The following is a 12,561-nucleotide window of genomic DNA, read 5'->3' as shown; positions in this document are numbered from 1 at the left end:
CTGAGCTGAGTTTTAGACCTCAAATGGAGGCAGTAGGATTGGGAAGGAGGAGACAGATTTTCAACTTATAGCCCAAAATTGCCACAAAGTTAAAAACACCCATTGCAGACCCCAGTTGGGAAGCTTTCAGATTTGGTCCTCTCAATTATACCTGAGAGCTGCAGATACCAAATGGGTGCTCTGTTGTCATGGATTTATATGGCAGAAAACTGGCTGGCTTAGACAAGGCCAGGAAGGTACTTGAGGCATTATAGACAAGGAGTCAGTATGGGCAAACAAGGACAAAGGTGATGGAGTGAGCAGGAGAGTGTTGGCAGTATAAATAAAGATGAGTTCGAAGCAAAAAACAGGTTTCTGGGGGACAGCAGGCTAGTAAGGAGGGGCTCACTTTCAGTGAGCTGCATGAAACAATAAAACCTATTGGGTGGGAGCAGAAGGAAAGCAGGATAGAAGTTGGCCAGAGATCTTTGTGGGGTTAGGAGAACACACTTGCTAGACTTGAAATTTTTTTTTCAATGCTGACCATTTCCTGAGTGACCGTGTTGTCTTTTTAAGGACCATTGATTAGGCTGCTCAATATCCATTACAACTGAGACAAGCATGCATGACAAAGGCTCCATTCATTTGCACATTAAAATTGCACAAGGTTCTACAGCTGAAGCAGGACTTTCTTTCAATATTCAAACAGCCTCTCAGCTATTTTGGGAAGGGACTAAGGGCGCACATTTAAAGGCCTGCCCAAAAACTGTACAAGACAGGCAAATGAGTAGCTGCCAGAATCTCCTCAGCCAATCATCTGTTTTACAGGCTAGAAACAGTTAGCCAGTGGTTGAAACTTATTATATTTTTAATCATTAAGACAGGTTACTTACAAGTCAAGCATTGCCCATCTTCACATTTACCTCAGACCCCATGCTACCTAAATGTCTGTTATCTCCAAACTGAGTGTTCCAAGCTGTTCCTTTGCTAGCTTGTCATCCCTCAGAAACCTTAACTTGTCGAAAACTCTGCTGTATTTATCTTGTATAGCACTGCCTGCCCACCCATTGACCTAGATGACCCAAAATGGCTCCCTGTCTCCAATGCCCCAAATTCATCCCTGCCCTCTCCCCTTCTGCAAACCTGTCCCTTCACATCACCACTGTTCAGAGACCCTTTTGCCAATTGTACCCTTCTCCAATACATTGCTTTGCTAATCTCCTGCTTCTTAAAAAAGACTTGCATTTATATTGCACCTTTCACAACCCAATGCATCCCAAAGCGGTTTACATCACTGGTACTTTTGAAATGTAGTCACTTTTGTAAAGTAGGAAACGCAGCAGCCAAAACGTGCAACGTAACATTGACCAGGTAACTTTTTAACCAGTGTTGATTGAGGGATGAACATTGGCCAGAAGCCTGGGGATAACTCCCGTTGTTCTTCAAATAATGCTTCAGCAGCTGTTATGTCTACTCGAGTGTGCAAACGGGGCCTCAGTTTTAATGTCTCATCCAAAAGACAGCATTCGAACCGAGTAGCACTCTCTCAGCACTCCACCGCAATGTCAGTGTAGATTTCTGTGCTCAAATCTAAGATGGGACTTGAACTCGCAATATTTTAGTTCAGGGACAAATGTGACTAATTGAGCCAGAGGCCAAGCTTTTGGTTACCCTTCTAACCCCTCCTTTTCCATTGCAATTTCAATTCACCAGATCCCAATATTTACATCGAGACAGGAAGGGCTGGGGAGTGCAGTCATGGGAAAGGGGGAATCCTGAAAGCCCAGGAGTGCAGAGGTCCATGCTCAACAACAGGGCTTCTGTATCATTTTCTTTTTCAGTTTCCTGCCCAGAAGTCAGCCAAATTGCTAGGCTGGCAAGCCATTCGCAGGAGACTGCCTCTCAGGGCTGAGGATGATGGTTCCCAGCCAGCCCTGGGAGAGATTGAGGCTTGCTGGGAGAAAGTAAGGGGTGGGGGCAAGGGTTGGAAAGCTGGCAATCTGGTTGGATCAACGCTTGGTAGGGGAGGGAAAGGTCAAAGCCCAACAGGATGTTCGAGATTGGGGACTGGAGGAGGGGTGTTACCAATTGTGGCAGCGATGAGAAGCCACGACCAGCATCTGGGAGGCTGAAGACTTCCTTGAGGGACCAGGTGAGACTAGTCCTGCTCCTCTTTGCTCTTAAGGAGTGCTCTATAAAGCACTGACTTGCTGGATCCGATGTCTCTCTCCTTCATTTCACGAATCCTAGAAAATCTGGCCAGCTGCTGTTAATTTTGAATCAAGCTCCCAATACACAATACATAATTGAGATCAGTGAAGTTCCTGTAGAAGTGCATAAACAACTGCTTATATCAATCCCCGTGGGTTTCTGCCAACCTCATGCTAAAATTATGAGACGACACCAGGACAGCCCTACAAAATTAACTGCATTTTTGGCTTTTTATTAAAAAAAACTGCACAGTGCTCATAAATAAAATTGTGGACACTGATAGAAATGCTGTGCACATCAAAATCAAATGAATCACTTCCACCAGTTACAGTTTTAGCCAAGTAGATATAGTGGTAGCAGGATAGTTTGTCATTTAGACTGTGCTACACTCTCAGTTAGCTGGTAGAGGATGCATGACAGGACGCTGCTGGCAAAGAGTAAATTCATTGCAGGGGGGAATAATGGGGAAGAGATGTTGAGAAAGGGGAGGGCAAAGAAAACAGGAGAAGAAAAGCAGTCCAGGAAACAGTGGTGACTTGGGTACTGAAAAACATTAATAGGTTTCAGAGCAATATGAAATAAAATAAACTGGTGTTACAATTTTATGGGGTGAAAGGAACATAGAAGAAACTGCTGATAACAGACACCAATGATATTTTGCTCTGCATTTAAGGTCGGAGAAAAATGTCCTTACTTAGGAGATTTATGACACTAGATAGCTTTTTCTTCTCCTTTACAAAGCAAAATATATATCACATTTTATACTAAAAAATTGTGAGTTAAAATTATCTGAATTCTCAGATTTTAAGAGAAATTCCATACAAATAAAGACTGACCAAAAATTTTAGTTGTGACAACTGCAAGTAAACTAATGATATGAGACCCACCAGTTCCAGCACATGCATCAAGCGCTGCTGTTGCAGGGGCTGCTGTTGCTCCTGCCCCTTCAGATGCTGTTGATTCTTCAGTAGGCGAAGCTGCAAATGCATCTAAGATGCATTACCAACACCATTCACAACAGAAAATGGAGAGAAAAGCAAAAAGAAAGAGACAGGGATATATAGAGCAAGAAACAAGTCACAAGTCTGTAAGCTAAAGGCAAATCAAAGTCTCCATCACAATATATTAACTTCCCAAAACTAGAGACACAAATGTTGGAATTTAAGCCATGCAAGAAATCACCTGGATTTGGGGGCAGGGAGCATGGGAACAGGGAAGAGATTTTCTATTTGACAACCAGGATAAACAGCATACAAAATGAAAATATGCATCAGTATGTGCATTCTTCTCTTTGAAGTGTGCATCATTTTTACTTTCTCATTTTAATAACTTTATTTTTAGCACATTAATGTATTGTTACACAATGATATCCTAAATGTTTGCTTTTATGAATCAAGTGATTTGTTGATATAAAGTTAGCAAAATGGTAACAAAATAGGGAATGAATTTGTACACTACTTTTGACAAATTTACAATTTGTAATTAAGATAGCTTTGAAACTGAATAATTATTCAGGTATGTTCGCTGATGCAAGTGATATGGTTCATAGTTTTCACTTTTATGTTTCATGGTTGTATTCAAAGTGAAGGATGATGGCACTATTTTCAACTTCACAAAGTTACATCCTTGTAAGACACACAGGTCAGATACAACAGAGCGCCCATTGCTCTTGCAATATTCCTGAACCTCAAATTAAAGAATGATGAAAATTGGAACAAAAATCTTAAAGCTTTACTAATTTGTCAGAGCCACCCAAGAATGGCAGGTCTGAGATAGGGTAACATATCGATGCACAAACAAACCTAATCAAAATCACAAATATCATCCTATACAACTGTGACAACAATAAACATTCATGCTTCTCATCCTTTCTGCACCCTTTGATTTGGTTGATCCTCCTCCAATGCCTCTTGCTCTCTCTCATACAGCTCAGTGGTTCCATTCCCATCTGTCTCATCATAGCCAGAGTCAGCTGCACCAGTCCCTCTTCCTGCTCCTGCACCATTTCCTTTGGAATTCCCCAAGGTTCTATCTTTGTTCCCACCTATCTCTCATCTATATGCTGTCCCTCAGCACAATAACCAAAAACACATCAGTTTCCATGAATCGAAGCTTCACAGTTCTACCTCATCTTCGCTATCTCGGATTTGTCATGGTGCTCATCAGACATCAAGTATGGATGAGCAGACATTTTTTCCAAATTAAGTATTGGGGAGACCAAAGCCATTGCTCTCAGTCCCCATCACAAACTCCTGTCTTGGGCCACCAACCCCGTCATAGGCCACAAAATTTCTCATCTTATTTTTAAACTGTGTCCCCTAGTTCTAGATTCCGCCATGAGGGGAAACATTCTCTCCCAGAATTTACCCCATCAAACCCCCTCAGAATCTTGTGTGTTTCAATAAGACCATATCTCACTCTTCTAAGCTCCAATGAGTATAGGCCTAACCTGCCCAATCGTTCCTCACAAGACTACCCCTTCGTTCTAGAATCAGCCTAGTGAACTTCTCTGAACTGCTTCCCACGCAGTATATCCCTCCTTAAGCGAGGAGACCAAAACTGTGTACACTGGTATGGGTGTGCAGTTTCTACACTCCCTTTAGAATTGTATCCTTTATTTTATATTGCCTCTTCTTATTTTCCTACCAAGTGTATCACTTCACACTTCATCTGCCACGGTGTAGTACTGTCATGCTGTAATAGTTGATGCAGCAGACATTCTAGGATCCTGTTGATATATAGACATGCAAAACTGCCCTCTATCAGCTTACTTCACAAGTCAAAATCCTGCCAGCCAATACAATATATAAAGTGTATCATCTTAACCCTTCCCCAGTCTTCTCCACTCTCAACTGCAAAAGGCTTTTAATTGACTTGTGTCACTAAGGCTGAGACCATCTGTTCCGCTGCATCCTTCCATAAGACCATAAGATGTAGGAGCAGAAGTTGGCCATTTGGCCCATCAAGTCTGCTCTGCCAGTGAGATCATGGCTGATCTGATAATCCTCAACTCCACTTTCCTGCCTTTTCCCCATAACCCTCGATTCCCTTACCGATTAAAAATCTGTCTATCTCAGCCTTGACTATATTTAACGACCTCCGCCCGCCCCCCGCGCCTCTACAGCCCTCTGCGGCAAAGAATTCCACAGATTCACTACCCTCAGAAAAGAAAATTCCTCCTCATTTCTGTCTTAAATGGGTGACTCCTTACTCTGAGATTATGCCCTCTGGCCCTAGACTCTCCCACAAGGGAGAACAACCTCTCAGCATCTACCTGGTCAAGCCCCTGAAGAATCTTGTATGTTTCAATAAGGTTGCCTCTCATTCCTCTAAACTCCAATGAGTACAGGCCCAACCTACTCAACCTCTCCTCATAAGAAAATCCCTCCATACCCAGGATCAACCCTAGTGAACCTTCTCTGGACTGCCTCTAATGCCAGTATATCTTTCCTTAGGTAAGGGGGCCAAAACTGTTCACAGTAGTCTATGTGTGGTCTAACTAGCACCTTGTATAGTTTTAGCAAGAATTCTCTATTTCCATACTCTGTTCCTTTGAAATAAAGGCCAACATTCCATTTGCCTATTAACTGCTGAACTTGTATTTTAACCTTTTGTGATTCATGCACGAGGACTCCCAAATCCCTCTGTGCTGCAGCTTTCTGCAGTCTTTCTCCATTTAAATAATATTCAGCTCCTATATTCTTCCTGCCAAAGTGCATAACCTCACATTATATTCCATCTGCCAAGTTTTTGCCCACTCACTTAACCTGTCTATATCCCTCTGTAGACTCCCTTGTGTCATCCTCACCACTTGCCTTCCCGCCTATTTTTGTGTCATCCGCAAATATGGCAATATTACATTCACTTCCCTCATCCAAGTCATTTATATTGTAAATAACTGTGGCCCCAGCACTGATCCCTGTGGCACTCCACTAGTTACAGGTTGCCGTCCTGAAAATGCCCTCCTTATCCCAACTCTTTTATTAGTTAGCTAATCCTCTAACTATGTTAATATACTACCCCCAACACCATGGGCTCTTATCTTATTAAGAAACCTTATGTGCAGTACCTTATCGAACGCCTTTTGGAAATCCAAATATATTACATCTGCTGGCTCCCCCTTTATCTATCTTGCTTGTTACCTCAAGGGATTCTAATAAACTTGTCAGGCATGATTTCCCCTTCATGAAGCCATGGTGACTCATCTAAATGCTCTGCTATTACATCCTTTATAACAGACTCTAACGTTTTTCCAATGACTGATGTTAAGCTAACTGGCCCTATAGTTGCTTGTTTTTTGTCTCCCTCTCTTTTTGAGAAAGCGTATTACATTGGTAGTTTTCCAGTCCTCTGGGGCTTTTCCAGAATCGAAGGATTCTAGGAAGATTACTACCAGTGCATCCATTATCTCTGTAGCTACTTCCTTTAATATCTTAAGATGCAACCTATCAGGTCCAGGGGACTTTGCAGCCTTTAGCCCCATTAGTTTCCCTAGTACTTTTTCTCTAGTGAAAGTTATTGTATTTATTTTCTCCCCCCACTTTTGCCCCTTGCTTATTTAGTATTTTTGGAATGCTATTAGCATTTTCTACCGTGAAGACTGATGCAAAGTATTTATTCAATTCCTCTGCCATTTCCTGGTTCCTCATTATTACTGCCCCAGCCTCATTCTCTAAGTGGCCTATGCTCACTTTGGTCTCTCTCCCTTTTTATATATTTAAAGAAGCTCTTACTGTCCGTTTTTATATTACTTGTTAGTTTATCCTCAAAGTTTATTTTCTCCCTCTTAATTTTTTTGGTCATCTTTTGTTGGATTTTAAAACTTTCCTAATCCTCTGGCTTACCACTAATCTTTGCCACAATGTATGTTTTTTCTTTCAATTTGATACTGTCCTTAACTTCCTCATTTAACCATGGTTGGTTTATTCCCTTCCTACAGTCTTTCTTCCTCACTAGGATATATCTTTGTTGTGAGTCATGAACTACTTTCTTAAATGTGTCATTGTTTATCAACCATCTTTTCTGCTAAACTCCTTTCTCAGTCCACTCCAGCCATCTCTGCCCTCATTCCTTTGCAATTACCTTTAAATTTAGCACAGTTGTTTTTGACCCAAGTTTCTCTCACTCAAACTGAGTGCTAAATTCTACCATGTTATGGTCACTGTTTCCTAGAGAATCTTTTACTCTGAGGTCATTTATTAAACTGCCTCATTACACATTACCAGGTCCAAAATAGCCTGGTTCCTGGTTGGATCCACAACATACTGTTCTAGGAAACTGTCTGGAATGAATTCTTGCTCGTGGCTACCTCTGCCAATTTGATTTTCCCAAGCTACATGATGATTAAAGCCACCCATGATTAATGTACTGCCTTTTTCACATGCCCTCATTATCTCCTGATTTATTCTCTGTCCTACAGTATAGCTACTGTCAGGGGGCCTATAGACTACTCCCACCAGTGTCTTCTTCCCCTTGTTATTTCTTACCTCCACCCATATGGATTCTACATCTTCCAATCCAAGATAGTTTCTTGCTATCATATTTATTCCATCTTGTACTAACAAAGCCACGCCACCACCCTTTCCTTCCTGCCTGTCCCTTCGAAAAATCACATATCCCTGAATGTTTAGTTCTCAGCTTTGATCTTCTTGTAACCATGTCTCCGTAATGGCTGTATGATGGTACCCATTAACCTCTATTTGTGCTATTAATTAATTGATTTTGTTACTAATACTACGTTCATTTAAGTAAAGAGCCATTAATTTTGCCTGTTTATCATTTTTCCCCCTTTGACCCTCTTTGCTGCTTTTTTTTAATGCTTGTACACTGCCCTTTCCTGTCACACTCTGGGTATCATTACCTAAATAGCTGCCCTGCAATGCTCCCATATCCTTTTGCTTTGTAAGCCTAAGTACCCCCTCTCCTGAACCCTCCCCCCACTCTATTTAGTTTAAAGCCCTCTCTACAGGCCTAGTTATTGGATTTGCCAGGACACTGGTCCCAGCATGGTTCAAGTGAAGCCGGTCCCACCGGAACAGCTCCCTTCTAACCCAGTACAGGTGCCAGTGGTCCATGAACTGAACCCATTCCTCCCACACCAATCTTTCAGCTACGTATTTAACTCCTTGACTTTATTTACCCTATGCTAGTTTGCCCATGGCTCAGGTAGTAGTCCTGAGATTATTACATTGGAGGTTCTGCTTTTTAATTTAGCTCCCAACTGTTCAAATTATTTCAGCAGAACCTCCTTTCTGGTCCTATCAATGTCAATGTCCTATCATTGGACAACGACAACTGGGTCCCTCCCCTTCCACTCCAGCCCTGAGAAGATGCCCTTAATCCTGGCACCGGGGAGGAACACAGCCTACGGGACTAACGCTCACTGCTGCAAAGAACAGTATCTATACCCCTAATTATACTGTCCCCTTACTACTACGTTCCTATTTCCTCACCCCACTTGAATGGCTCCCTGTATCACGGTGCCATCGTCAGTTCGGTCATCTTCTCTGCAGTCCCTGCTCTCATCCACACAGCTTGCAAGAACCTTGTAACTGTTGGACAATTGCAGGGGCCGAGGTTCCTTGAACGCTACCCCCAGGTCCCCATACCTGCTTCACCTGCAGTCACACCCTCCTGTCCCTGATCACAGACCAAATTTGAATTACCTAATCTGAGGGGTGTGACCCTTCCTGGAGCAAAGTGTCCAGGTAACTTTCCCCCTCCCTGATGTGGTGCAATGTTTGCAGCTTGGATTCCAACTCTTTAACTCTGATCCGAAGTTCCTCGAGCTGCACTTACTACAGATGTGTTTGCTCTGGATCACCTTAGTGTCCAGCAGCTCCTGCCATCACTACCATATTTTATTTAATTCCCTTCTCTAAGCTCACAAAGTTAAACTTCCCCAAGGTTTCCACCAACAGCCTCAGCCCTGAACTTGCATCTTTACCTATCTCTTCATATACCCATTCTAAGTTCATCTTGTCCACAAGATTCGCCATCCATTTTCTCAACTCTATTCTCACTAAACTATTGACCAACCAACTTTCCTTCCAGGATTTCACGTTAGTGATATTGTAAATGGTTTCCTCTCCTCTAGTATTGTTTCCCTACCTTTCAAATTCACTGTCACCCCCTTCTTCAAAAAACCCACTCTTGACCCCATTCTCCTTGCAAACTACCACACCATCTCAACCATGACCTACATTGAGCCATCGGTAGACTAGGAGCTAATCTTAAACTTCTAATCCTCATGTTCAAATCTCTCCATGGCCTCACCCCCTTCCCTATCTCTAACCTCCTCTAGTCCTACAACCCTAAGAATTGCATCCCTCCAATTGTCATCTCTTGTGCACACCTGGCAGCCTTCAGTACACTATTGCTGGTTATGCTTTCAGTTGTAGAGGTTCCAAGCTCTAAACATCTCCACTTCTTCACCTTGCTCTCCACCTTTAAGATGTCCTTTAAAACATACATTCTTGATCAAGCTTTTGATCACCTATCCCAATATCTCATTTTTTGGCTCAGTGCCAATTCTTGCTGGTCAACAGTCCTGTGAAGCAGCTCGAGACATTGACACATTAAAGGTGCAATATAAATGCACAGTGCTGCTGTTGCCAATTTATATTAGAGTGGGTCCAAACTGCATGGTGCATGCACACACATGCCTATGCTATGATGAATGTATGGAAAATCTTAGCTAGTGCCTGCATGGCAACATTTAACGTGCCATTAGTTAAACTGATAGATCAGTTTAACAACAGCATTGACAAAGCTCCAGATTTTAATGGACTTCAATTTAACTTCTCACATGGTAGTCATTTTTGGATATTAAACAGTTTTTAGTCAACAAAATACATGTGTTGGTTTTAAATTAGAATTAAAAAGGAGCTGCTTTAAAAAAAGACTACTAGGCAGTATTAAAGACTGATTGCCCTGCATTGTATTGATTATGTTTCCTTGAGAGCTGAGATAATTGAGCAACCACATAAGGCATATTTATGACATTTTTGTTGAGTGATTTGTTCCTCTCACAAACACTGGATTTAAATGTTATTTTTTGCACATAAGCAGTGTTGGTACATTAACTTCTTTAGGTTATCAGATAAAATTTCAAGGATTTTACTCTTTACAAGAATGGAATGAAAATGGTCATTAAATAAATAATCAACTGAGGCTATTTTGTGCCTGGTCAAACTTTTGAACCCACATCGATAATCTAGATTTAGTAGGAAAATGAATGCAACCGGAATTGTTAAACTGCAAAGAGTTGTATTGCAAGTGAACAGGTTTGAAAATCATGTTACTTTTCAAGCAAGTCTGATTTTTATGGTAACAATATTACAATAGCTGCAGGAGCTGTGTTTCCATTTATTTTACACATTCTTTGGATTAAACATTGATTGGTCCTACTTTATCAATGTAAATGCATTATGACAATATATATTTTGGATCAACCATCACCATGCTATGAAACAAAATTTTAAAAAGGACTTTTCACTGAGCACTTGGAGGTGAGAAAGGAGCAGCAGGAGGAAACCCAGAAAAATAGGCTTTCCAAAGATCATTCAGAATTTAACAGCAGGATCTGATCAGCACTTGGTCTCTGTTACCAAGCTGCAGTCATCCAGAGCGAGGGGCTTACTGGCTATTGGGCAGGTTGGCCCTCGGCACAAGACCACAGCCAGGGAACAGAGAAAAGCTGGGGAAGATTGGGCAGGATAGGCTGGACATCATCAGGGACCACAGGCAGACCAAAGGCTGGGATTGGGGGAGATTGGAGGTTAGATGCAGATTGAGAGCCAGAATTGGGGAGATCAGAGATTGGAGGCTTCGTGGAGGAGATTACAAGAGCTGGCGTTGGAGGGCTCGGGTTGGAGGGGGGTTGGTTAAGCAGGTTGATTGGATCCAGGTGGTAAAGGTACTCATCTCCAGGGTCTTGCAGTTTCGCCTCAGTTTAGCTGTCAGATTTCCTGATGCCCCAAAAACTCAGCCACCCAGGGTTAAATTGTGAGGCATGATGCCTCTTTACAATATTTAAATTGTCAATCACCTCCTGCGAGGGAGTTAGCTGCCTGCCTCTGCTAAAATTGGACAGTTTGGGTTTAAAAGTTCCTCCAAGAACTGCTTCTTTCTCCACAGATGCTGCCTGACTAACTTCCCTCACTCAGGCAGAAGCCCCGGTTCAGAGATTTGCCAATCAGACTAGCCGGCACCCCACATAAAATTGCAGATAGGTCAGCAGCAGGCAGGAGGCTGGCAGGGAGGCCACCCAGGGGAATTTTACACCCCCTCCACCTGTAAACCCACTAGCAGGGAGCCGTAAAATTCTGCCCAATATGAATAGGTACCAAGTTGGTTCACATTAAATAACTGTAAAGATTATGAAAAGATTCAGGTCATTTCACTTCACAGTAAATATCACCAAATATTCACAATCACTACTTAATTTAAATCTTAAGTTTCCATAATCTATACATATAACAGCTCAACATGAGATATTTCCAAATCAGTTGTAGCCAAGCAAAGACTACAGAAGTTACTGAAAATCTTAACGACAGAGCTAAGATCCCTCCCGTCATGGAGGTACCAGTATCACTGAGATGAGATGCTAAAACACCTAAACTGACCTCCAAAAAGATCCAGATCAGTGGTTGTTGCTGTAGTAGCAGCAGCAGGTGTAGCAGTATCAGCAGTTGTAGGAGGAGTGGTCAGGGAAGCCTCTGCTACAAATGGATCAGAAGGTGGTGCCTCAGAGGCATTAGGAAGGGCAGGAGAAGTCAAAGAATCTGTATTGCGAGTGTCAAAAGTAAGGAGGGGGAAGAAAAAAAGAATAAAAACAAACATTCTCTTGAAGCCAGATTCCAACTCTGTAGTTTAGTAAGCAATGCAAATGTGCGAGAGATGACAGCTTGTAAATATTAATTCAAATGAAACACATTAAACTACTCACCTTCACCCAAGAGATCTGTTGTATCCATTGCAATGGTGCAGAGTAAAGAAAGTGTAAAGAGATAATGGTTCAAAAAAGGATGCCTTGTCAAATGGATTTCTGGAACAGTTTTCATCTTAATTTAACTTAGCTGCTGTATATAATTTAATTGCCAAGAATATTGAAAACAATGCAACATTCAACATTATTGCATCATGCTTTTTGCCTTCTACCCACAACTTATCAGATTCTTGCAGATTAGGTCAGTTTATTGAGAACTGCCCAGAACAAAAATGCCACTTCAGTGCCATGTCAAATTTCAAAAGTAAGACGACAACACAGAAATCCTTTTCTTCCACTGTTTATATCATTGACATTGTACATGTAATGTGATGTAATTTTTAATTACAGAACAAAGCATCCCTACAGGTGAGCCTGAAATG

The 12,561-nt window shown here is 41.8% G+C and overlaps 1 protein-coding gene across 5 annotated transcripts in view; it reads right to left on the bottom strand.

Annotated features, from left to right (window-relative positions):
- snap91a (synaptosome associated protein 91a) overlaps positions 1-12,561 on the bottom strand; it is a 204,727-nt gene that overhangs the window by 30,239 nt on the left and 161,927 nt on the right. For 4 of the 5 annotated variants that reach the window (XM_078542297.1, XM_078542298.1, XM_078542299.1 and 1 more), the window contains 3 exons: positions 12,140-12,154; positions 11,817-11,975; positions 3,078-3,179 (listed from right to left, as the gene is read on the bottom strand). In XM_078542297.1, coding sequence (XP_078398423.1) covers positions 3,078-3,179; positions 11,817-11,975; positions 12,140-12,154 — 276 coding nt within the window. The remainder of the gene's footprint in view (positions 1-3,077; positions 3,180-11,816; positions 11,976-12,139; positions 12,155-12,561) is intronic. The other variant, XM_078542301.1, reaches the window with a different exon arrangement.

The sequence above is a fragment of the Cetorhinus maximus genome, chromosome 5 (genome assembly GCF_964194155.1).
Source record: "Cetorhinus maximus chromosome 5, sCetMax3.hap1.1, whole genome shotgun sequence".
NCBI classification, from domain to species: Eukaryota; Metazoa; Chordata; class Chondrichthyes; order Lamniformes; family Cetorhinidae; genus Cetorhinus; species Cetorhinus maximus.
This window is presented reverse-complemented; position numbering and strand designations above follow the sequence as displayed.